This window comes from Etheostoma cragini, chromosome 15, assembly GCF_013103735.1.
Source record: "Etheostoma cragini isolate CJK2018 chromosome 15, CSU_Ecrag_1.0, whole genome shotgun sequence".
Taxonomy (NCBI): domain Eukaryota; kingdom Metazoa; phylum Chordata; class Actinopteri; order Perciformes; family Percidae; genus Etheostoma; species Etheostoma cragini.
In genome coordinates this window covers 6,682,662-6,709,469 of record NC_048421.1, presented here as the reverse complement: position 1 = coordinate 6,709,469, position 26,808 = coordinate 6,682,662, and the positions used below count along the sequence as shown (strand labels likewise).

At 40.6% G+C, this 26,808-nt stretch overlaps 1 protein-coding gene across 23 annotated transcripts in view; it reads left to right on the top strand.

Moving 5' to 3' along the window:
• cacna1aa (calcium channel, voltage-dependent, P/Q type, alpha 1A subunit, a) overlaps positions 1-26,808 on the top strand; it is an 83,218-nt gene that overhangs the window by 16,679 nt on the left and 39,731 nt on the right. For 17 of the 23 annotated variants that reach the window (XM_034895194.1, XM_034895206.1, XM_034895213.1 and 14 more), the window contains exons 2-24: positions 2,803-2,908; positions 3,503-3,642; positions 10,704-10,795; positions 11,758-11,910; positions 12,389-12,576; positions 15,416-15,519; positions 15,767-15,882; positions 16,768-16,812; positions 16,918-17,001; positions 17,847-18,053; positions 18,657-18,769; positions 19,006-19,118; positions 19,210-19,341; positions 19,580-19,652; positions 19,953-20,070; positions 20,481-20,548; positions 20,713-20,819; positions 23,632-23,682; positions 24,482-24,650; positions 24,898-25,529; positions 25,797-26,146; positions 26,246-26,384; positions 26,648-26,777. In XM_034895194.1, the coding sequence (XP_034751085.1) occupies positions 2,803-2,908; positions 3,503-3,642; positions 10,704-10,795; positions 11,758-11,910; positions 12,389-12,576; positions 15,416-15,519; positions 15,767-15,882; positions 16,768-16,812; positions 16,918-17,001; positions 17,847-18,053; positions 18,657-18,769; positions 19,006-19,118; positions 19,210-19,341; positions 19,580-19,652; positions 19,953-20,070; positions 20,481-20,548; positions 20,713-20,819; positions 23,632-23,682; positions 24,482-24,650; positions 24,898-25,529; positions 25,797-26,146; positions 26,246-26,384; positions 26,648-26,777 (3,430 nt within the window). The remainder of the gene's footprint in view (positions 1-2,802; positions 2,909-3,502; positions 3,643-10,703; positions 10,796-11,757; positions 11,911-12,388; positions 12,577-15,415; positions 15,520-15,766; positions 15,883-16,767; positions 16,813-16,917; positions 17,002-17,846; positions 18,054-18,656; positions 18,770-19,005; positions 19,119-19,209; positions 19,342-19,579; positions 19,653-19,952; positions 20,071-20,480; positions 20,549-20,712; positions 20,820-23,631; positions 23,683-24,481; positions 24,651-24,897; positions 25,530-25,796; positions 26,147-26,245; positions 26,385-26,647; positions 26,778-26,808) is intronic. The other 6 variants (XM_034895218.1, XM_034895216.1, XM_034895215.1 and 3 more) reach the window with 3 other exon arrangements.

Below are 26,808 nucleotides of genomic sequence, written 5' to 3'. Positions count from 1 at the left end.
AAAGAGAGAGAGAGGGAGAGAGAGAGAGAGAACAAAGAAATATTACAAAGATAAAGGGTTGGATAATGGTGAGAGAGCAACATATTCTCATTGCTCTCTTCCTCTTTTTCCCTCACTCGCAATTCTTCCCTTACTTTTAACTCTGTCATGTTGCTATATAGACGAAGTAGGAAAAGGAGATTTGTTATTGAATGGTTTATGGCAGAGTGTGAGTCATCTATTCATATTCTGAATTTGAATGTGTGTGTGTGTGTGTGTGTGTGTGTGTGTGTGTGTGTGTGTGTGTGTGTGTGTGTGTGTGTGTGTGTGTGTGTGTGTGTGTGAATGTGAACGTGCGTGCGCAGGTGGCATCTTTTAAAAAAATTAATTTGTACCTCTGTGTAAAGAGGGAGCATATCTCATGGCACCATGAAACATAATGCTGGCACAGAATGTACCTAATGGTCATCATGCACACACACACACACACACACATTGAACAGTCATCCGTCATGAGGAGCATTTCTCATACACAATATGCACTCACATTTGTCCTTTTGTCCCTGTGGTTCTATATCAGTCTCTCTCCTTCTCACTCCCTGTCTCCTTGCTCTTCACCATATTTCTCTCCATCTCTCTTTCCCTTTTTCAGTCAACTACACCCTTCCCTACTCAAAGTCTAGGACATACACACATGCAGATGCATATAGACATGTACACACTCTCACGGTATACACACAATGCTGGGGGGCAGGGAGGCTAATTGAGTAGGGCCCTGGGTGTTCTGGTAATGTGTGCGTGTGAGTAAAGAGCGGTCAAACCGATGATCACCAACACATGCGCTCACTTTGTGGGTTTGGACCAGTCTAGAGCTGTTTTTCGGTTCACATGATCATTACTGGAGAAAACAAACATACACATGCACCTAAGGTTTACACACACACATACACGCACACAGGCATGTAACAGACATGTTTCACACATGCACACATGTGTATCCATATATAGCCTCTTCCTCCTTTCTGGATCTTCACTGTTCAGTTTTCCCCTCCTCCCTCTACCATGAGAGGGACCTCTCCCAAAGGAAGCAAGCAAGGAGGAAAAAGTTGAAGAAGAGGAGAATGACTATAATAGAGTTGAGTACAGAAGAATAGAATAGGGAAAGAGTGGATTTGTTTGAGTGGTTGGAAAATACAAATCACAAAAAACAAAGTCCAGTCAGTTTAGATACCTACTTTATGTGCTGTACATATCCATGATAGATGCACACAATCATAATCTACATTTTGAAATTCAAACCCTTTCCCTCCATATTCTTATGTTTATAGCTTTGCCTTTTTTACTTCCTCTAACCACTCCTCCCTCTCCCTTTCTCTTGTTCACTCATTCATCTCCTTCACGTGTTTGCTTTTGCATTTTTTCTCTTAGTCACTCTCTCTCTCCATTTGCTCTCTCTTCTCTTTTAAATGTAACTATTTATCTTGTGACCTTTACAAGGCAGGAGGATTGATTTAAGTAGACACCACCAGTGTGTGTGCATGTGTGTGTGTTTGAGAGAGAGAGACAGAGTGAGAGAGAGAGAACGACACACCTTTTTATTTATTTCTCCTTCTCTCTCTATCTTTATCTCTCTCCCTCTCTAAACCAGCCCTTAGATGTACATTGTGCCAAACGGTGATGTCACAATAAATCTCACTCAGTGCCTAGGCATGCTATTACACACTTTCACTTTAATAAATACTCTGTCTGTTTATGTGTGTGTGTGTTTGTTTGTTTGTGGGTGGTGTGTTACCAGAACATACACTTAGCATATTTAACTGACTCATAATGATGGCTTATGGGTCTATGTGTGTAAACAGACGAGAAAAGCAGTGAGATGCCAGATATCGTTTCATTTGAGCTATAGGCCTGCTGTCTGACTTGCTTACACTCATCTGACCTTTAACATGAGAGTGGTGATATTATGTTCATTGTTCGAGAATTGAGGTCATTTAATTTAGAATTTTAGAGCCTGACCTGCCATGCAGCCCCATAATACCACTCCATAATAATCCTCAGTGTGGAGGTTGTTTGTTTTTTTTTCCCCGCCATTGCACATGTTATACAGGATTTCTACCTTTATAACTTTTGGTTTTAAGTGACACATTCTTTTAAATGCACCAACTAATATATAATAGAAACTCTACAAGGAATAAATATTTGTATTAGATTTTTGTGGTACTTTGCTGCACAAATTTGCATATACATGTATTATTCTTATTTTCTTTACCTAATGGAAGTCCTTGTTAGGTTGACAAGTCTTTATTTTTTACTACGTAAGACTCAATGATTGGCTGTGCATGTAACTTTAAGTTTGGCCCATCCCAACAACCATAGTCCTGTCTCATTTGCACCCTCAAAAACATGACTGACTTACTTATATAAGAAATATCAATTAACAATGACAATCACTTATTTCTCAGGAAATCCTAATCCATGTATACATTGTAAATAGTAGTAAGAAATCAATATTGCAGATCTGTGTCATCTTTTCCTTAGCACAGATACATTTATATTGAAATTTACTGTCTGTGATTGTTGACAAGTATGACTCATGTTCATGCTAAAATAAAACCGCGAGTGCCAGAAGGCGTATTCAAACAAGTAATATCAACGTGAGTGACATTATGCCATGACGATGTACAAAAAAATGTCATGTCACGCTGTATTTTTGTACTTTTGTCACGTCAAGCTGTACTTTTTAAATGTTGTGTATTTAATGGGATAGAAACTGTTTAGATTTATATCTCGAAAAGTGTTTGTTCCTTGACTGACCTTCCTTACTCCATTTGAGTGGATGATTCTAGCCACCATCATTGCCAACTGCATCGTCTTGGCTCTGGAACAACATTTGCCTGATGGGGACAAGACGCCGCTGTCCGAGCGCCTAGTAAGTTAAACAGGCATGATGCAGTATGGGAGCCAAATGTAAACATGATTAAGTCCAGGTGACGGTTCTGGCTGATTGATTTTACTTCAGTGAAGAGAAATTCAGCTACTCTACTGAAAGAGGCAGAAAAGCAAGGATTTTTTTTCACCTTGAAAATATATTGTAATGATACAGATGTTCTGAAAATACACATTCTTACAGATACCAAAGGAATATACAGCATATACACACACAATATTGATGAAGAGACAAATTCAAAGGGAAATATGCTAATTTTTTGTTCAAATGAAAACCTGAGTATGCAGTTATGAAGTTATAAAAGACAAAGTAGATGCACACAAATTCTCTACAATCTCTACATTGTAGTATCAACAAAGTTGATACATATTTATGAAAATGCTTCTTCTGAAGACAAATTTATATAGCTACTGATAGGTGTCTCAATGTCTCTCTGTCTCTGTCCATCCGTCTTTACCTTCCTTTCTCCCTTCTTTACTGCCTTGTTTCCTTTACTTACTCTCTCTCTCTCTCTCTCTCTCTCTCTCTCTCCCTCCCTCCCTCCCTCTCTCCCTCCCTCCCTCCCTTGCTCCCCAGGATGATACAGAACCGTACTTCATAGGGATCTTCTGTTTTGAGTCTGGAATAAAGATCCTGGCACTTGGGTTTGCCTTCCACAAAAACTCCTACCTGAGGAATGGATGGAACGTCATGGACTTTGTGGTGGTGCTCACAGGGTGAGTGGCAAGCAAATAGACACTAGCTGAGCAGACACCTATTACAAACGCACAGATACAGTACATGCACAGTATGAAGCCTCCCTGCATGAACACTCAAAAATGAACACACAAGGTCAAATTAGGATGTGATTTTCCCTTTTCTTAATCAACTAAAAGAGCAGAAAGTGAAGTAGTTTGTCATGTATTTTAGTATGTGTATGTGTGTGTGTGTGTGTTTGTGTGTGAGTGTCCTATCCCTGCTCCTTTGCTCTAATGAATGGCCCCATTCTGGGCAAGGCAGCAGTCAGATCACAGAGCAGAACTGCAGGCAGCCAGCAGCCTGGGTAGTGGACAAATGTCACCACAGTACACACAGAGAGTGATGGGAAGGCGGGGGGACACAGAGGGGAAGAGACATTGGATAGACGGTATGAATTGAGGATTTGCTAACATTCACAGGGGTTGGTAGCTAAATATAGACGGGAGAAGCAAAGACAGCTAATGAAGAGTGCAGGAAGTGAAGGTAAGAAAACCAGAGAGGGAAAAATTCGCCCTGCAAAAAAAGTGAGGGTTTGTAGTACAATAACTCTAACATAATATAGGATTCCAATCAAGATTTGGACACATTTTTAACAGCCAAACCGGGTAGATTTATGAAGGCCAACAATGAAAAAGAGGTCAGCTTTAGATGCAAACTGATTTATATTTCAGTGATGTAGAAGAGGTGCACTGATTTGTCTATGCTAGATGGTTCTGTTTTCCCGACACGTGTCTATATGTTGATCAGTCCAACCGCTGACAAATGACATTCCTCCATTAAAGACACACTTTATCTATTGCAGGCTGTGTGATGGTTTGTGTACAGCTGCCACACGCTGCTGTATGGTGCAGTTTGTGTTAACTGTTTACTATACATGACTGTGATGGCAGAAGTGATCAGTTAGTGAAAAGATGAAAATCTGTATTATATGCGTATATGTTATTATTGATGTAATAATACTCTCAGTTAACTGGACCATGAAATGTCACATACACTGCATTATGACAGCAGTAATACTGTTTTCCTTTGTAACTCATTAATTGGATAAGTCACGAAGTTAGACTGTGTTACACGAACACACACACACACACACACACATCTGAGTAAGTCAGCACTCAAGGGGGATTTATGCTACTGCGTTAAAGCCACTCCATAGAGACGTATGTAGGTATGTAACTACACATTACGGCGACGCAGACCACGACAACTGTGATTGGTCCGCTCTTGAACATGAAATCATGGAGAGGATTAACATTTCCTGCTAGAACTTTCCCTCTGTGGTCAGAAAGCACAGGGAAAGACACTTTGTTTCTCCCTCTACGCCTCCAGAGTTGGTACTTGCTTCTAAGCTAATCCTTATCACTCTCTCATTCGCCTTACCACACACTCCCAAGCATACACACATGCTCTGCTATTTTATTAAAGAGATACGCTAGGGCGACGCATACACGCAAGTATAAGCCTCAGGCCACTTACGTAGGCTACGGAAAAGCTCTGCGTAGAACCACCACAGAAGCATAAATCCTGCTTCAGTCTGGCAGTATGTCCTTATGCTTTAATAAGAGCAAACGTGAAGCCAAGCTCATCTCAGCGTGGCACAACAGTGTGACTGTAATAGAGAAGACGAGTGAGAAGACAAGTGTCAGCAAGACAGCAGGAAGTAGCGAGATGCAGAGCAGAGGAAGGAGAGGAAAGAGAGGTAGAGAGAACGAAGCAATGCAGTCCTTAACACTTCCAGTAAATGTCTGGTCTCACATAACCCCCCCCCCCCCCCCCCCCCCCCCCCCCCCATCCCCTCTTTGTTTCATAATAGGAAAGCTTATGTTTTGACAGCAAGCATTTGCCGGTGTTTTATGTGAGATGTTGATCCAACATGCAAGCATCACATTCAGGGATACAGGGATGTGTACACATACATCCACGTGTGTGTGTGTGTGTGTGTGTTTGTTGTGTGTTTGTGTGTGTGTGTGTGTAACAAGCCTTTTAGCTAATTCGTTGCTAAAATAACAATGAAATGCTGCGCTATTGATTTTAGAACAGGTTTTAGTTGGTCAATGGCACAATCACTTTCTGATGTCGCAAGATACCAATACGCCAAGAATTCACCTGAACACACCTACCTGTAAGACCAGCACGCCCACGGGCACAAAGATGGGCGCAGGTCTATTTGTTGTTTAAATGACGTGGGCACTGTACGGGAAATTGACAACTGCGTCAGTCTTAAACACTCTTGTTGGGCTTTGCGCTGCGCTGCGCCGGGTGTAAGATACGGCCCTATGCCTGTAACAACAACCCATCTCTTAAATTGAAATGCAAAGTACTTCCTGACTTTGTTGTTGAAACCAACAAACATACGCAGTGCTGTGTACATTGAGACTCTTAAGACTCCCTTTTGGCTGCGCGGTGGGTCCTCCATCTCAGCATCAATAGGTCTGTTGGTAGACTCTTCAGATGTGGTGTGTCCGCTGGCCTCTGGGGGATCACTGCTCCACATGTACTGATTGCGAATAGGTATGCAACCAAAAAAATAATAATAGAGTAGTAGTAATAGTCACCTAATAGATGACTGACAAGTTCACCAAAAATGTTTAGTCAGAATGTGTGAGGCAAGAAATTTGGCTAAAACTGTGGATGGACAGGCCAGGAAGTAACAAATACAGTAATTCTGGTCACATATGACCCTATTAGTTCAGTGAAAATGACTGAAAGTCTGAATTGGTGAGGCACTATTTTGTATGCTCAGATTTAGAGAAAGGAAAGCAAACCAAGATGTAAAAATGAGTCAAAATAATGAAAAATTACACAATAAATGTACTTTGCTAGGTAAACAGCCGTAGAACACACCCAGTGGTCTGTGTCAACCAGCTGTGTTACAATTTTGCAGTAAAGCAGGAAGCTGCAGTAAGATGTATAGACAGAGAATATGCTGCAGCACTTACACCACAACTGCACATTCCCTAACACATTATGTACACTGACTGAAGTCAATACATTTTGCACGCACGCACACGCACACACACACACACACACACACACACACACACACACACACACACACACACACACATATTCTTTGTTGTGTGCTCTCTATGAATGGGGGTTGTGTTTTAGCAGTGCAGCTCTTTGAAGATGAAAGACTACTTGGCCTTTCTACCTACCCCTAGACAAAACCTTTGATAACACACTGACCAAAGCATGCACGCACACACACACACACACACACACACACACACAAACACACACAAACACACACACACACACACACACTCACATACGCACACACATACACACACACATTTCCACTTCAAACATTCCTTTTCCTTTCTACTGTATCCTAGTGCACTTCCATGCGTGACACATATGAAGACAAACACACCAATGGCACTTAACGTGTCTGAATAGATTAGCTATTCACTCCACAACCTTCTTGGATGTCAGCAGATTTGTGTGCTCTTGTTTCTGTGCCCAAGTGTGTGCGTGTTTGTGTTGACCTATCTCTTGTCGTAAATTGTCCGAGTGATTTGGCTCTGAGAATAAGCTAGTTGTTTTTAATGCCCGGTGCCCACTATTGATTATTAGTCCAATTACCCTTAGTTTACAGCCGGTCTTGCCTTGCATCCCACGCTCATTACTCCTTCTTGTTGCTAGAGTTCTTTGTTTCTGTATGGCCTTCTGTAATGAAGCTGTTTGTGTGACATTTCCTTCTAGAAGGAATAATATGATATATATTGCTATTATTATATTGACATTATATTTATAGATAGATAGATGATCTCATGAACACCCTTGCTTGCAAAGGTAGGGTATGATATTAATATTAGAGAGCATTTATAATTATGAAGAGATAAATTAAGTGTGAATTAGTTGAATCATGGTAAAATAGGAAAGCAAGGAGACAAGGAAAGTGGAGAGTTTGGAGAAGAGATGAAGTGATTTGGTCAGTGATGTGGACAGAAATAATTAGCCACAGTTAGCTGAAGTCAGCAGGAAAGCAGGCAGAGAGAGCGGGCAAAAAAGATAGAGTTTGTATAATGTGTTGGTGTCCCATGAGAACGGGTCGGTGGGGAGATTGTGTAATAGCAATATTGCTTAATGTGATTCTCTCTGCGTTCCTCTGCATACAGTGCAGGTGTGTTTACCTCTGTGTGTATTTAGTTCAAGGGTATAAGGTGGGCTGTAAGTAGCATCTCTGTCCCCAGCAAGAAAGAAATTGTTGTCCATTGGTTATTCCAAATGACCTACTTACTAGTGTGCATATGTGAATAAAATTATTCTCACTCAATATGTTTGATCTCCAACCAGCGCTTGTGTAGATGTGTGTGTCTGTGTGTGCTATCAATGTGCCTGTTTATGTTTGTGTGTGCATATGTGTGTTTGCCTGTGTGAGTTGTGATGAATTTACATTATAGAGAGAAGAGATGAGAAAAAAAAACAATCAATCATGCTCCTCCCTTGGCCCTGTTACCAAGGTGATACAGAGATTCTATCAATGAGCCAAGGTCCCTGTTGCCATGGAAACACTTATGAATGAGAAAGGGCCCAGTAACCGTGGAGATGGTGTGAATGAGGACTGCCTCATCGGCTTGACACAGTTTGTGACGGCAGATGCTTTTTTAGAAATTAACTCTTTCATTATTACCATCATCATAGTCAACATCATCGTCATCATCATCGTCATCATTATCAGTGTTTTTGCTATTTTACTCCAGTTGTGTCACAGAAAGAAATGACAAGACAATGAGTTTTGCAATGAATGTATTCAGAGATACAAAACAGACACTAACATGTAATACAGTGTATATGAAAAACGTGTGTGTGTGTGTGTGTGTGTGTGTGTGTGTGTGTATGTGTGTGTGTGTGTGTGTGTGTGTGTGTTTGTGTGTGTGTGTTGGTTCATGTCTGCACATGCGTTTACCACCATACAGCTTTTATTGTATTTGGGAAATCACAAGGCTGATTATCCTATCATATCGTTTATTATTCTAATCTGCTTTGTGGAGTCTGACTGTTATTCGTTTTGTCATTATCTTTTATCAAAACTATTCCTTTCTATTCATTGTTTCTTTTCCATTGTGCAATACACTGTATTTCACCTTCCCTTCCTACATCTCCAGCCTCTCTCCCTTCAGTGCACTGTTCTGTGTCACTGTGTTGCCCAGTGTCTTCTAGGCTAAAGCACTAAATCTTTACCTGCGTTGTGGGTGATGTTGTGTAGATAAGCCTGTACTCTCACCTCCGTTGGAAGCGGAGTGCTCCACAATATTATATTGTTATTATTCCTACTAGCACTATACATTAGTTAAAATACAACAATGTGTCAAAGTAATAAAACAACATACTAACCCTAAAACAATTCAAATAATGTATATATGATTTCCCAATTACTACTAGTTAATGAGAAAATACCCAAAACAGATAAGCAAAGAATTGAGACTCTCCACATCGTACAACAACTTACTGTAGTTGGCTGAATCTATTGATGTTGCATTGGCTACAGTACAATGTACATGTGTAATTTTTTTAAATGTGGTGTTATAAAAAAAGTTTGTTAAAAGATGTGAAAAGTAAAAAAAAATCCTGTGAAATGTCAAAACTTTCAATCCACAGGGAAATGCACACAGCCCTCAGAAACAGTGCTTTTAAACGAGCAGTCAGGACTTTCGTACAGTTGTGATGTCACCACTATCCTAGAAATTGACGCTTCAGTGCCATTGCAGTCATTCTCAAGCTGCACTGACGGGCGCCGAGGGCGCAGATGCGGCAGACCCAGAAACGCTGACAAATTAGAGCAGACCTGGTTTATTCAGGAGGGGGGCTCAAAGAGACAAGCACTAAAACAGAGTGTTTCAGACAGAGGAGACACAATACAGGTATATTCAGACAGACAGCGTGAGGAAAAAATAATGACTTTTTTTGGACATTAAAGCATTTTCAAGCAATTAAACATGTTCTATGAGAAACCTAAAATGCAAAAATTATGTTAACAACTTAGGTAATTATTGGCTGCTAAATACGATGAAACCGACAATTAGCTATCACTAATAAGCACAGTGGTTTAGCTATAATCTTAACCTAGTCTATCTGTAAAGTGTCTCAAGATAACTCTTGTTTCCTTGGCTTCCTGGTAATTCAATACAGCATTCACCCATAGATTCTGGGTAGGTATTATTACTTTTTTTCTTCTTGCCAATTTCATAGGTTTTCAAGCAATGCAGGCTGACTTTTAAACCTGTGATTAAGGCTCTGCTGTGTCACTGGGCCTCTTAGTGGAACAGAGGGAAGTGAAAATGTGTCAGAGAGAGAGAGAAGAGAGAGAGAAGTGGGAAGGAGGATGATTCACAGTGTGCGTCAGACGAGGGAACTGACTGGAAGTCTGGCGGCACAAGGGAACATCTTAACCATCTGAAGTACACGCATACACACATATGCTGTTTGCAAGTCATCATTCAGATGAGCGGTGATACAGGTGCTGTAACACACACCATAACACATTTACTCTTGCAGTCTGGCGACGGCTCCCAGAGTAACATTTCAAACATACCAAGAATAAAAATAAGTAGAAATAAGCAAGTCAGCATCTCTGATTCTCCCCATCTGCCAATGCGCGCTCTCTCACTCTCTCACTGCCTTTCTCTCTTGCTCGGTCTCTCCATCACTCCATCTCTCCTTTTTCATTTTATAGTCCCTTTGTCATCCTGTTACAAAACACTGTCCTTTCAGCCCATCCCTTTCTCGTCATGATACACTTCTCTGTCCTACTTCACTTGTCAGCTCTATTGATCAGCTCAGCTCTTACAGGATTTACATATACTGCTCACCCAGTTGCTTGTAATGACCTGGCATGAGGCTGTGATTAAGAATTTGTGTGTGTATGTGTGTGTGTGTGTGTGTGTGTGTGTGTGTGTGTGTGTGTGTGTGTGTGTGTGTGTGTGTGTGTGTGTGTGTGTGTGTGGCTGACTGACTGAGAGTAACAAGCTTGACCAGCTTAAAAATTGATTTGTGTTTGCACACTTCTGTGCATTTGTCTCCATCTCTTTAGGATCCTGTCCACTGTGGGTTCAGATTTCGACCTGCGGACCCTCAGGGCTGTGCGTGTATTAAGACCCCTCAAACTGGTGTCCGGTATTCCTAGTAAGTCAAATCTTGTCATTTGACATAGAAAAATATACTCTTTTTTTTTTATTATTTATTTATTTTTTTTCAGTTTTGGACCAGCCTTCATCCCAAACAGCTTTTTGTTTTTTTTACTTTTTTAAGAAAATTACATTCCAGTTCCAGATTTTATTGGAGGATCAAAATAGCAAGGAGAAGCATTTTGTGTCAAAAGTCTATGTTCTGCATAATGCACCCAAAGTGTTCAAACAAAAGTGTTTTTTCTATGCACTCTCTGCTCCTTTTTTAAATGTTATAGCGGCTGTAGTGTTCCAGCACCACTGCAGTGTTATTAATAGCGTGGACTCCACTACAGGGCTGAACAAGCAAACCAAGGCTTACTCATCATAAAAGTCATTTCATTTCCTCTGAAGACCAAACTAGAATTTCATTCCAATATGTGATATACATTTGAAATATGTGATCGGTTTTCACAAAAACAACCATTAGTATTAAATAAGACTTACTTTAAAATGTGGCCTTTGTTACCATAGGTTTGTAAGAAAACATATTTGACAACAAAGTCTGGTAAGATTTTAACTTAAATTACATGTGTAGCATATACTGACTATATTGTGTGATCACAGGTTCAGTCCCTCCGTTACATGCTGTAGTGTACCAGGTAAACAGCCTGCTCCCTCCAATGGGGGCAGCAAACTAAGACTGTGATACAGTCATACACTCATGGTCTTTTCATATCTATGGTTATCATTTTGACAACACGGAACATTAAACAGCTGGTAATGGAGGGATTTCTTTTTTAGAGAGTTTACTGTATCTGCTAAATAAATAGAGGGAGGAAAAAGCAGGTTGCACCTTTTTTACCTTTCAGATTCCTGCACCCGATTGTAACATTTGAAAAGACATCTGAATTAAATCGGATGTTAGATGGATGTTAATGATTATAAAACTATTAATTCTGTTTACACTGTGTCCTCCAGGCTTACAGGTGGTGCTCAAATCCATCATGAAGGCCATGATTCCTCTGCTGCAAATTGGCCTGCTTCTTTTCTTTGCCATCCTCATGTTCGCCATCATCGGCCTGGAGTTCTACATGGGAAAATTCCACACAACCTGCTTTGACAATCACACAGGTAAAAGTGTGCGTGCATGCGTGTGCATGTGTGCGTGCCATTATTGCCACGGTTAATCGGCTAAGTGGTTGCCCCAATCAAGACATGTTCTGTTTCAGATAAACAACAATAGTTCAACATAATAACATATTTGGTGTTAAAATGTTTAATATTACTTCCACATTCATTTGGCCTATACTGTGTATCTGATACAACATATATATTGTGCATTGTCCCTGCTAAACAATAAATAAATACACTACATGTTTATGTGATGGGAAATTAGTCTAGTCTATTGAATGTAGTTGAATTCCTTGATAATAACTGCATAATTCCCTCATTTCCTATGTATTACTTTACATATTTGATTCCAGAAAGTAAGAGGCCAAATTATATTTTGAGCCAAAGGATAGCACTTGCTATTCTTAAAAACAAACAACATATTTGCATATGCCTTCCTTTTGTTTTGAAACACCTCCCCGCTTTGACCTATGTTCAGGTGAGATTCGAGAAGAGTTTCCATGTGGGACAGAGCCTCCGTCACGGCTGTGTCCAGAGGGCACCATGTGTAGACAGTACTGGCTGGGACCAAATTATGGCATCACCCAGTTTGACAACATCCTGTTTGCTATCCTCACCGTCTTCCAGTGTATCACCATGGAGGGCTGGACTGACCTGCTCTACTATGTAAGTACTGCTGAAGAGTGTTCGGAACCCACTGATTGTCTTCCTTAGCCTCTCCAAGAAAACAGAGCATGTATATAAAAGTTATGAATGTGGCAAAGCTGGAATAAAAGGCAGGTCTCTGTGCCAGTAAGTTTAGGCAAGAATAGAGATGATCATTCAAGTGAAGAGGATGATAAACCAGAATGCAAAACCGCAAGACAAACACCTTAGCCAGTTAATAGATTCAGAATATAAATTATACAGTATCAGTTTATTTGGCATGCCAACTCTGTTGTTAAGAACAATTCCTTGGTTTGGCTTTTTTTTAATGCAATTTTTTGTTGCTATTTTGTTCGAATAAAACTGCCATTCAATATTGGGGGGGAAGCAAAAATTAAATACCTAGTCAAATACAGTTGAACTTCAGTCTTATGTCTGTCCAACATGTCTGGAAACAGTCTCAGTGGTAATAGTAGTTTCATGCTGCACAACCAAACCATCCAAGATTAGTTTCTTTCATAAAATACTGAGATTCAATTGATAAAATGTCGAATCATTTTCAGTGAGGCTGCCCATATAATAAGTACCAGGTCAGTGTCATCACTCATGCCCAAGACTAAATAGTTCCCTACTGTCAGTGGCAATGGTTGCTAGGAAACCAGAGGTAGATGATGGTCTTTAAGTGTTACTGTACTGTAGTGTCTCTTTCCCCAGCTTCTCTCCCTCTTTGTCCATTTATCCTTCCCACTGCACATTTTCTTTCTTTATTCCTTTCTTTCTTTGCTCTTTCTCCTCTCTTTGTTTCCTTCCTTGCTCTCTTTCCGTCTCGCTCTGTGTGTCTCTCCATATGTCCCTCCTTCCCGGTGCTGCTCTATATTTAAAAGGGCCTGTTCAGCCCAAGTTATTCTTGCAACTGCTGTGGAGGGAAGCAATAAAAGTTTAATGGTAGAAAAAAAGGGTCTGTGGTACATTGGGTTCACAGCAGCAATACCTTCCTACACGCATGAAGGAAAGATCGGGGAGGGAAGACGCAGGGGGACGTTAGACAGGGAGGCTATGAGAAAGAGCGCATCGTGGGAAAGAGAGGGGGTCTGGAGGTGGGAAAAGGTAAAGAGTCAGGCAGACGCTGATCAGTGAAATTGAGGAGGAAAGGAAAGATTTAGTGAAAAAAGGAAGGGGTGAGGTAAGGTAAGAAAGTATGAATCAAGGAAAGAATTAACAAACATAAAATAAATGAAATGAGGACGACAAAAGCAGGATAAATGGGCCCAAAGAAGGATATACAAGGAGGAAGAGAAAACAATAAGGAGTGAATAAAGAAAATGGAAATGTCTGGTCAGAAGGATGGTAGCAACAGAGAGGGAGAGACCAAACATTTGTTATACATTATTTACTTTGCACTGAGCAGCTGAATAGAGTGGCAGTCAGATATGCATTTACTTATTGAGATGGCTTAAAGCTAAATCATGTCAGCCCTGCTGTTGTTAATATCTCCAGCAGCGGGAGGACAGCACTTTTAAGTACAATACCCTGCATATTTTTTATTGGCCTCATTGTATGTACGTTTATTGATGACTTTAAAGCCCATGTTGCAGGTAAACCACGACTGTTGATTAATGGGCATTTTTAAAATGTCTCCAAATGGTGTTAAAGGCCAGTTTGTGTTGTTTTTGGTATAAGCTGGTTTTTGCTCTGCTCCGAGACCGTGAAGCACTAAGATCAGTGCCACCCGCAGCAAGTGAGAGCTGGCTAAAGCCGCATGCAAATGTTTAATACAAGCACATTGTGTGATTCATGAATTTGAACCAAAACAAAATTGTACCGAAGTAAATGTCCAAAAAGCTTGTCATATCTAGCTAGATAGCGCCATGGCTAGTGTTTGGATTACTGGTGATCATCAAGCAGCTTTCACAACAGTGTGTGTGTGTGTGTGCGTGTGTGTGTGTGTGTGTGTGTTGGACAGTGTCGGTGCTACGACTATTTGGCCGTCTGCCTATCTATCTATCTATCTATCTATCTATCTATCTATCTATCTATCTATCTATCTATCTATCTATCTTTATATGTGTATATATATAGATATATACTGTATACACTGTATATAAGAGAGAGAGAGAGATATTCTGTCTGTCTAGCTATGTATGTAGGCTATTTATATATCTATGTATTTATCTATAATCTGCATCTACTGCCGAACACTCATCTTTTGTTACTCTCTCGCTCTCTCTCTCTCTCTCTCTGTCTCTCTCTGTCTATGGCTCTGGTCTTTTACGTATTATCTCCGTTTTGTGATTCCCAACAACATCAAATACAATGGATAACAGTTAAAGAAATCACACTCTTTACCAAGTTAAATGATTATTACCAACAAGCAAATTGTGCAAATTTGTTGGAAAATAAACCCTGCAACACAGACTTTAAGGATAATTTTCTAAGATGATGTTCAATCCAGATGTTTTTTTTTTATAATTATATGAATAGCTTTTGAGAAACACATATAATATGTGCCGTACCTAATAAATGCACCTTAATTTGACAAGCAGGCGTGAACAATTGCACTGGTATTTTGTTTAGTGCATGGCTACGACTTTAACACACCCTTAAGTTTCCGCACAGACGGACCGAAACTGCCACTGCAGTTGATTCATGCAGCTGTACCCGTTCTACCTGAGCCTGTTTCACTGATTTATTCGACTTGTTCTAGAGTTGCAAGAATGTCTTATGTCTCTGCTGATTAAATCTTTGGTCATTATAAGTTGTGGGAAATGTCCGAGAGCTAAACATTGATTACTCTGTGTATGTGTGTGTGTGTGTGTGTGTGTTTGTGTCTGTGTGTCGGTGTCTGTGTGTGTGTTTCCAGAGCAACGATGCCTCAGGGAGTGCATGGAACTGGATGTACTTCATCCCCCTCATCATCATTGGCTCCTTCTTCATGCTCAACCTGGTGCTGGGTGTGTTGTCAGGGTAAGCGTTTGTGTGTGTGTGTATGTCTGTGTGTCTGTCTGTCTGTCTGTCTGTCTGTGACAAATATATTGTAAAGGTTGTGTACACACAGTCTATTTTTATTCTAAAGGTGTACATTAGTAGTTGAATAGATTTGGAAATTAATTTAAAAAGTAATTGTATTTTATTGCATGTATGTCACACTAAAAATGCATGGTATCTAAATAGTGTCTAAATATGTGTGGCATATGTGTGTGTGTCCCTGCAGGGAGTTTGCCAAAGAGAGAGAGCGTGTGGAGAACAGAAGTGAGTTCATGAAGCTCAGAAGACAGCAGCAGATTGAAAGGGAACTCAACGGTTATCTGGAGTGGATCTGCAAAGCTGGTATGTACAATATCCTGCATGTTTGGTTCATTTGTCACACACAAAGACACGTATACAAATAATTGGCCACCATTTTTTAAAATAATTAATCCATTGCCAATAATGTTGGCGACATTATTAAAGCAAACTCAACACTTTCTGCCTTCCAGAGAAGATAATTTGGTGGATTTGACTGTGAAGCAGCAGCAGGAAATAATGCTCTCTAGTCACTGGGGTGATACTTGTCTGTTTTAATAATATTTTATTTGCAAGAATACAATATTCGCATTGTACCTAAGTAGTTTGAAGCACTCTTAAGTATCAGGATTCACAATCAAACAACTCAGTCATGAATCTAAAATTGTCAGGCAAGTTTCTGGGAGGTATAATGTAGGTATAGTTCTTCTCCGAATGTAACACAAACAAATCTGAACTATAGCCAATCACTTGTGCAAGTATATGCCAACAGCCTTGATTTACTTTGCTGTGGCAAGGATTAAAAACACTTGTTTGATGCTGCGATAGAGAAGACACAGTGTTTGTCTGTAGTTCTCTTTATCTCTCTTGTCTTTTTACTGTGACCCATCTGCTGAGGGCAGGAAGGATGTAGAGAAGATAAGAGGAATGGAGGGTTGGATGTTGGAAGGAGTGGATAAAGGGGCCGATAGAAAGGACAGACCTTTGATCTTCTTGAAAAGACAATCTACATAAAAACAAGGAAGCTAAAAAACAAAAGAAGGAGGGATGAGTTACAAGCACAGGTGCAGGCCAGAGACATTGTTTCCACTTTTAATTAAAATGAGAAATAGCAATTGATGATAACAAAAGATTGAAAGATTGTCTTGAAGTCATTAAATATAAACCTATTATGGCATTTTAACATGTTTTGTCCATTTGTGTTTGTAGAAGAGGTCATCTTGGCGGATGATGACAATGAAAATGATTATGATGGTATGAATTTGCTGATGTAAAAAAAAAACAATTATACAAATAAATTAAACATACCAGTAGTGTTGTCTTATAGATTAAAGATTTGTTTGTTTTTTTCTATTACAGGCTCTCGTAGAAGAGCCACAAAAAACCATAAGAGTAAAGCTGAGCTGCTTAACCCAGAGGAAGGGGAGGGAGATCTGTCCGTAGGTAAGATACTCTCTCTCTCTCACTCTCACACACACACACACACACACACACACACACACACTCAAAGGCAAACCACAGGTACAAACAGATGCTATCTTATCTTGCATATCAGCATTACCTGACCCTCCTCTCCTTCCCTCTCCTTTCCTCTCCTCTGCTGCTCTGCACTTCTCTCCTCATGTTACTTTTTCCCCTTTCCTCAACCCCCATCATCATACTTTTCTCCTTCCTACTTCTCTCCACCAAACCTTCTTCCTCTAACCTTCTCACGCTACGCAATTCTCCCTCTTTTCTCCTAAGACAAAGGGCTTTTTTTGTAATAGTCTATGGAAGTTATGTTGTGCACTAGACATCATGTAATTTGGACACAGCAACAGACAGTATAATCTGCTAAAATGAGCACAGATCATATGCGTCTGAAAATGAATTATGCATCATTATTTTTTATAATTAAAAATATAATCAGATATTAAAAAGAAGCAGAAGCGTTTAGTGGAAGTGATGTTGTACTTGCCTGCTTTTATCCTGGGCAGATTGATCAGGAGAATCCAAGTTGAAGCTGTTCTCCCTGAAAAGGGCATTCACTCTGTTTATTCCTCATCCTCTTCTTATTCCCATGGCAACAACGGGATCTATATCATATATGTCAATATTACTGTATGTACTCAAGTAGATTGTTTTGTTGTATATGATTTTGTACTTTTGTACACAAATCAGAAAGGCAGAAGACACTGTGGACAGTTTTGCTTTTCCAAGATGCTCAATGTACACAAGCATCCCAAAAAAACACTGTTTACTTCACTGTTACGCTTACACTGAACCATTTGCCTTGCTTATTCTTTCAGGGTCACCGTTTGCCCGTGCCAGCTTGAAGAGCTCAAAGCTCGAAGGATCAGATTTCAAGCGGCGGGAGCGACGGCTACGTTTCCTTATCCGACACGTTGTTAAGTCCCAGGCCTTCTACTGGACCGTACTGTGTTTGGTGGGCCTTAACACTATGTGTGTGGCTGTAGTGCACTATGACCAGCCAGACCCACTGTCGGATTTTCTATGTGAGTAGGAGAGAAGGGGGATACATGCAAACTTTGTTGCAAGCATGCACAGATTATCTCCACAAATACTCTCATCCCCGATTGCTGAATGGGAGTGGGTGAGAACATTCTTCAGTAAATGTGACTAAATCCATGAAGGAGCTGACCCAACCGGATAACACAAGCACATCCGAACATCTTCCACACAGATTCTTTCTGTTTCTCTCGTTTTTAAAATATAAATGTTACATATACAGTACACACACACGCACACATGGGATTAAATTAAATTGAAATGTCAAACTAAATAAAAATAAGACAATTATAAAGAGATCAAAATATAGAAACAAAAAATGTTATATAAGCATTATACCCATGGTTTATACTTCATCCAAAGGGTGTACAAACAACACCGTGAGAGATTGAGCTTAGAGAAGGAGTAGAAAGCATATATGCTGATTAAGAATACAAAAAACAAAGAATTTGAATGCATTTTGATACAAATTGCAGGTTTTATTAAAAAACTTGAATTACAAAATGCCTTTTTGTGTTTAAAATGCATGCAGTTATCACAAACCACTGTCATTATTTCTTCTCTTTTCTTGTCTTCTTGCCACTATGTAGATTTTGCTGAATTAATCTTCCTGGGGATATTCTTGACGGAGATGTGCATAAAGATGTATGGCCTGGGCAAGCAGGCCTACCTCAACTCCTCCTTCAACTGCTTCGACTGCATTGTGAGTCCCACACCACCTGCTGACCCCACATAAAGACAAACAAATAAACACACACAACAAGCACAAACTCATAAGCAGGTGCAAACACTCACTTTACACCTGTATGTGCACACACGGGAAAACATAACGATGTACAGACACGGACAAAAATACAGTGATGATTTGCTGATATGTGCATAGTATTTGCTCATTATGTTGAATAACGACATGCTTGCATATGCTTGTGTTTGTATTAGGTGATATGTGGTAGTATATTTGAAGTGCTGTGGTCCATCATCCAGCCGGGCACATCGTTTGGCATCAGTGTGCTACGAGCTCTCAGGTTATTGAGGATTTTCAAAGTCACCAAGTGAGTCTATTATCATTTTATTTCTTATATTCATACAACGGACATAACATTACAACCAGTTCAACACACGCTTTCTGTCTATTTTCAACAGGTACTGGGCCTCCTTGCGTAACCTAGTCGTCTCTCTGCTCAACTCCATGAAGTCCATCATCAGCTTGCTCTTCCTGCTTTTCCTCTTCATAGTAGTCTTTGCTCTGCTGGGCATGCAGCTCTTCGGAGGACAGTCAGTTCTCTTTTTTTACCTTGGCTTCTCTCTCTGTGTCTCTTTCTACCCCTCCATTTCTTTTTCAATAGTTCACCTCTGATATTCTACTAAGACATTGGTTGCGCTTAATTGCTAGTTTGGGTAGTTGTTTTTCAGAAGAAAAAAAACACGTGTTCTACTTGTAAAATGCTTCTGTGTTTTTGCTTTCACCTTTCTTTTCAATCTCTCTCACCCATTTATGTTCTTCCCCTCCTAGGTTTAATTTTGAAAATGGCACTCCTCCGACCAACTTCGATACCTTCCCCGCAGCAATAATGACAGTGTTCCAGGTGAGCAGAAGAGAAGATGTAAAGGGGAGGAAGGGAGGGCAAGGCTGGTGGAGGGAGGGAGGCAGAAGCGTAAAAGAAGACAAGAGTTAGATTAGAACAAAACGGTTAAATGATTTAGAGAATTGGCACACGAGGAAGATGTAAAAAATGTAGAATGGCACTTTTGATTTCTTTAATATCATTAGTCATTTTAGATGGATAAATATTGTGTATGAGTGTGTTTATATCAAAGCATGATTAATCGTGTGTGTGTGTGTATCTGTGTGTCTGTGTGTGTGTGTCTGTGTGCGCGTGTGCCAGATCCTGACCGGCGAGGACTGGAACATGGTGATGTACGATGGCATCAAGTCTCAGGGCGGAGTCAACAAGGGCATGGCCTTCTCTGTCTTCTTCATCGTGCTCACACTTTTTGGCAACTGTATCCTTTTTACAGTGAAAATGCAAGGAAGCACACAAAACACTCACACACACACACATTTATAAAGACATTTGCAGATGTGCTTTAAAAATGTTGTTTACCCACTTTAGACTGAATACACATCCATGCAAATTCAGAAGCAAAAACACAGACACATAATGACAATTTCTTTGTTAATCTTAATCACCATAGTGCTCATTCTGTAATCTGTTTGTCATGTATCCCACCCACACTGAGTCCAACCATAAACTGACGGGGTTGTTATTGTAACACGGATATATTGGCTATATCTAAGACTTTGGTTCTTGTAAGATCCAACAGATCATTCTGCTTTTTTAAGTATGTGTGTGCTATACACACATGGACAAACAAACTCCTACATGCGGGATATCCTTTACCTCCGTGCTCAGACACTCTGCTGAATGTGTTCTTGGCTATCGCTGTGGACAATTTAGCCAACGCACAGGAACTTACCAAGGTAGCCGTCTAATTTTATTTTAAAACTATGTAGGCTACTATTCATTTTCTGAATGCTAAAAATCACAAGTGTTGCACTCCTCTACTCTGTTTCCTACCTTTGCACTAGTCCCATCTCATTCTTCTCTTTGCATTTGATGTTCTTCCTAATCTCTCTTTCTGCAGGATGAACAAGAGGAAGAGGAGGCTGCCAGTCAGAAGATTGCCCTGCAGAAAGCCAAGGAGGTGGCTGAAGTCAGCCCACTGTCTGCTGCTAACCTTTCCATTGCAGCGTGAGTTTCTGACTCTTTTACTGTGTACTCTTGTTTTTAATACCCATTTTAACGCCAGGCAGGGAAATTTAAGGTTGGAACATTTGCACATTCCTTTAAAGCAACTTAATCAGCAACAACAAGTCAAGCAAGATTCAACCCAAATGCTCAAAATGTTTTCAAAAAACACATTTCGGTGAACTATTTTAGTAAAATATGAGATTGTTTTCTGAACAAGCCGCCATGACAGTCTGGCTTTGAATTTCCGGATAAACTAGACCCATGTGACACGTTCATCCAATCAGCTGCCGTCGGTAGTCAGCATGGCTTCGGTGTGTTCCGTGGCACTTTTTTTGACCAACTCGGTGAGACAGTCCTTTTCTGCCAATGGTCAGCCTTCTGGTTGGTGTGTCAGGGCCAGCAGAGAAATCACACTATACAACATTGTTAAGTAACCTTGGTCATGTTGCAATCTACGCCCAATTTATCTGCCTATATCCCCCGTTATATAATTTTAAGTGTAAAAAAGCATTGTGTTGTCACTGCTGCAAATTGGTGACTGAATTACCCCCATCCAAAAATATGTTATTTATTTTTACATCCATAGGTAGACAGTACCACAGTTAAACAGTTAAAGCTCTGTTTTTATCTTATCTAACAGTAAATTTGGTGATAAACTAAAACATACATTCGTGCTCTGTCAGCTTTTCTCTCTTTTCTTCTTTTTAATTCGATTTCTCTTTGTCACACTATTTTATGCATAGTAAACCACACACACACACACACACACACACACACACACACACACACACACACACCCACACACACAAACACACAAGCCAGTGTGGATTGATCTGGGCCAGCCCTCCTCTGGTCAGAGTCTTTGATCTTTTTTCTCTGTATACACAGGGGTCTTTCCTTTCACTCCTGGTAAAGTTCACACACTCACCCATAGAGACACACACATACCACTTTGTGGTCTGTCCCTAAAAAAGCACAACAGGGGAGCCCGCGTCTGCTTAGAAATACCACACATGCACAGTTCTGACCTTTACTGCTTTGACACATCAGCCTCTGCCCTCTTTATAGCTCACACATGTAGATGCAATAAACAAACATGTCCAAGAGGCAAACATACACATGGTCAATGATTGTTCATCATTTCGTGAATCCCACTGTATGTGCTGTGTACTGTACTACACTGTGGTGTAAGCATTTGTATCTGTGTACCAGTAAACCTTACCCGGGAGTCCTATCGAAGTTAAATATGTATTTGTCAGTACAATGCACAGTGTGTGTGTGTGTGTGTGTTTGTGTGTGTGTGTGTGTGTGTGTGTTTGTGTGAGAGATGTTTGCCCATACATTTACCCAGAAACCTGGCCACCTGCAAATACTGTATATAGAAAATATGACAGGTGTCCATAAATGTTGCTTAATCCTTTCTTTTGTACTTTAAAACCTATGAGGCCTTGAGTAGAGTCGATAGTAGGGTCTTGGATTACAATTTAACATGTATAAAAAAAATGAATAAACTGGTAGTACACTAGTACTACCAAAATGACACACAGTGCACCAGCCTTACAATCTAAACAGATTGCAGGAATTCAAATTGGTTATTCTGTCTAAAAGGGTGGAATGAGTTTCACTACTGTGTTTTCAGTAGCACTACAGCTTATCATAACAGTCTTGGAATTATGATAAACTGTTAGCATGCTCTGTAGCAAAGCATAACAGGCTCTTATTAGTTTTTTAAAACTTTTTGTCACCCTCTGTAGGGTTGGTCTTCGTCAATTTAGGCTCAACCTTATGAGTATTATATTTTTTCAGTGCAATATCTTTGCAAGGCGCACTAAAGTTATGGGGGAAAACGCATGGGGACCATAATGAAAAGTTTAATGCAGACACAGGTTGAGATTACTCACCATACAGTATAAAAAGTATAAAGAGGAGATTCAAATATACATAATTCCATATTCGCCTATAGGATAGGATAGGATTGCACCAATGTCGTCTTAATCTAGAATTGTATCTATAACCATTTTTCAATTACACGGTTCTCTGACTTGTCCAGACAACACATAATAATAGAAGACAGGAAATACTTTTGTAGTTTTGTTTTAGTAGTGTAATCTTAAGAGGGATTTAAATGATGAGGAATTTGACTGTAAAAGTGGAACAAGACCGAAGGAAGTAGGGTAGGAAATGAAGAGTTTTAAGAACAAAAGTTTAATTAACTGGAAAGAGAAAGCTAGAAACATGTAAATTTAGAAAAAAAAATTAAAGATACTGTTCAGACAAATCGGAACGTCAGAGAAAATGCTAGGAGTTGAGAAATATATGGTAAAAAAGAAGCAAAGAATGATCAGGACAGGACAGCAGTAGTCATGCAGAATAAGTGAGTGATGCAAGAAAGATGCTTTTTGAGAAAGTGTGCAAAAGGAGGACAGCGAAAAATAAATAGGATTGTTTTAGCTTCACAGATGGAACAAACTACAGATGTGTGTGAGTGTGTGTTTGAGAATGCGTGGGTGCATGTGTTTTGAGTGTTTACGTGTGTGTTTCTGTGTGAAGGATTGCATTCCAAAATGCTCAATCTTTTTAGCAAAAATGTAAAAAAAAATCTTGAGATTTGTTCAGTTTTTGCATTTCTAGAATATATTTAAAGTATTTTACCATTAATTTTGTTTTTACGGCACAATTTCTTCGAATAGAGATCATTTGTCGGGACAAGCTGGCTGTTTTTTTTAAATGGTTAATGGATAGCCCATTTTGGAATGAAATCCTCCTTCTGTTCTTCCGTGCCATCTCACTCACCAGCTGTTTCCCTCCTCAGCAACAAAGTACACAGTGAGTGTCACAACGCTACCGACCCCTTTCTGGACTGGTATTTATTTATTTATTTATTTGTTTATTCATTTCTGAATCCTTTCTGTTTATTGACTTTACAACCATTCCCTGCTTTCTTTTTTTTTTTTAAACCTTCCTTTCCTTTTTCTCCTTGTCCCTTTTGTTCCTAACGTTTTGATGAAGTACCTGGCTTTCTTTAGCTGTAATTTGTGTTGGCTTTTTTTGGGAGTACATTTTCTGTTGCCTGCACCTCACAGTACGGTTTGTTGCTTTTTATTGTGGTTGACTATTGGCTCTGAGAGAGAAGGAAGTTAAAGTTGATTACTGACAGAAGTTTTATTGGGTAAGAAAGGTGGTCACGGGCAGTTTTGGGGTCTTTCTCTATCAAGTATAAACTGCGTCACTATAAAAGAATTTTGGGATCATTGTGACTTTATCATTTATTCAGTTGGGCTTGATAGGGATTTTGGGGAGCATAAAGCCTGTTCATTAAACTGGATACTTTAGAAGTTAGGTTGATAATAGAATATTCTTACAAAAGCTGACCTTGCCTCAGTGTTATTCTTCCTTGTGTCCTCACCTGGTTTACCAAAGTAGGGCTGTCCTGCCTAGCGCCTCGGCAAGCTGTGTAGACACCCAGAACTTTGACACCCTTTAACTAGCTGCAGCACCCAGTGTGTCTTTATGTCCTTGGCTATCTCATGTACTTATTTTTTTGGTGTTGGTTTTCACATCATGCTCAGGTCTTTTGTGTGTGTAATTTCACAGCAGTCTTTAAAACATATCTTTAATTCTGTCAATCTCCTACTCCCTCTCCACCATGCTTCATTTTGCAGTAAGGAGCAGCAGAAGAACAACAACAAGGGGATTAACAAGTCAGTGTGGGAACAACGTACCAAGGAGCTGAGGAGACAGACTCTGGTGTCCAGTCGCGAGGCCCTCTATAACGAGCTGGATCCGGACGAACGCTGGAAGGCAAGGACAGGGAGGGAGGAGCAAAACAATGTAAAGGAAAAGGCAAACAAAGCCCCCTAGACTTGTGCTATCAGTGTACACAAGTAATGGCGATGATGATGATGAGGATGATGATGACTTGTGTAAACACGTTGCTTACCTGGTGTTTAAATATGTATAGTGTTTATATAAAAAGACTTGTGAATTACACCTTTATGTTGTAACTCCTCCTCTTGTCCCTTCCATATCTTTAATATCATCCTCCATGTGGCCTCTCTATCCTCTCCTCTCCTTCCAGGTGAACTTTTCACGTCACGTCCGTCCCGACATGAAGACCCACCTGGATAGACCGTTGGTGGTTGACCCCCACGAGAACCGTAACAACAACACCAACAAGACCACTGCAAACAGTTCAGACCTCTGCTTCAGCCAGCAGCATCCTGCTGATGAGCTCCACAGACAAACACGCCTCCACGAACACGGGGGCCAAGTAGGTGGGGGTGGTGGAGGTGGCTCAGGTCCAGTCAGGGCTCCCTTGGAGAGGGGTGAGTCCACAGAGAGCAGGCGGAGTCGTAAAGGCGAGCACCACCACCCCAGCTCTCATGTCCGATTGGATGCTACAGTGATTCCTGGGCCAGGCTCGGAGGAGAGACCTTCCAGGCGCCATCATCACACCCGGAGTGGCAGTCGAGGGGGAGGGCAGTCGGAACACAGGAAGCCGAGGTCACATCGAAAAAATGCGGATGATGGCGAGGATGGCGGGGGAGGAGCTGGAAAAACAGGGAGACATAAGAACAAAGGGGTTGACAGAGGTGGAGAAGGAGGAGAGCAAGAGGGAGCTGGGGATGGCAATGAGAGGAGGTCAAGAAGAAATCGCCATGGCAACCAAACGGACGGCGAGGGGAAGAGGATGTGTCAGCACAGAAGGAAGTATGTCCATTGCACGCGGCTGTAGATATAATGCAAACATCAATTGCAACAGTGACATTCATGGATATTCACAGATAATTCAGTTTTCTAAAGTCGTCTGATTCCAAAAACCTTATGCTTATTATTTATTCTACTGTACTCAGATTTTTGTCTGTGCTCATATCACACCTTTAGATATCACCCCCGCCTTTCCCTTCTTTTCTCTCCTCAATCCGTCTGAAGTTTTTTTTCTATCGCCGATTGTTTCTTCTTACTCCCTCTTTCTAGGGATTGCAGTGTCCCTAACCTCTCTACCACACGGCCCATTCAAAAGATCCTCTCCAGGCAGGACAGCCAGTACAGTGAGGATATGGACAACCTCATGAATACCAAACTGGTATCTGGCTCTACCCCACCCAGCGAGGTTCACCCTAATCCAGTTGCCAACCACACTGTAGCCCCTGGCTTTGGATCTGCCCTCCATCTTGCCAACAGTGGCACTCATGGGAGTTTAGTCACGTTAGATAGCTATGGGAGCATCGCCCATCACCGTACCAACAGTGTCATTAGGCTGCCCCACCCTGACTACACAGCTGTAGACATGCCCATTTTTCCATCCACCAATGCCATACTGCAGGGTAAGTGTAGATTAAATTTGTGTTGTGTTTCTTCTATTGTTTTTACTGTAACATTATTATTACATAACAAACAAACTTTCATTTTCACCCTTGATCCAGTCAATAAAAATGCCAACACAGAGCCTCTGCCAGCCAAGGAGGACAAGGACGACGATGACGATGATGAGAAGAGAAGGGAAGGAGGACCCAGGCCCATGCCTCCCTACAGCTCCATGTTTATTCTGTCCACCACCAACCCGTAAGTGGGATAGTTACTAACGCATGCACCCTCAATCACCTCCACTCTATGAATCCACTTAGGCTGACACACAGGCATGCATTCTTAAGGTGTTCACCCAGCAATGTTTTTTTTTTGTGGATGTGAAATGGATGGAATACTTGTGCACACACACTAACACATACATACATATGCAGAGGAAATGAATTATGCTTACAAAGTAGATATAACGGTATTCATGGCACTAATGCAAGAGAAAACAAAAAGTCTTTGTCTGCTCCTAGGTTTCGGCGGGCGTGTCACTACATCTGCACCCTGAGTTATTTTGAGATGACTATCCTGCTGGTCATTGCCATGAGCAGTATGGCCCTGGCTGCTGAAGACCCTGTCTGGCCCGAATCCCCTCGCAACAATGTAAGAAAGTCAACGTACATTTATGTACTAA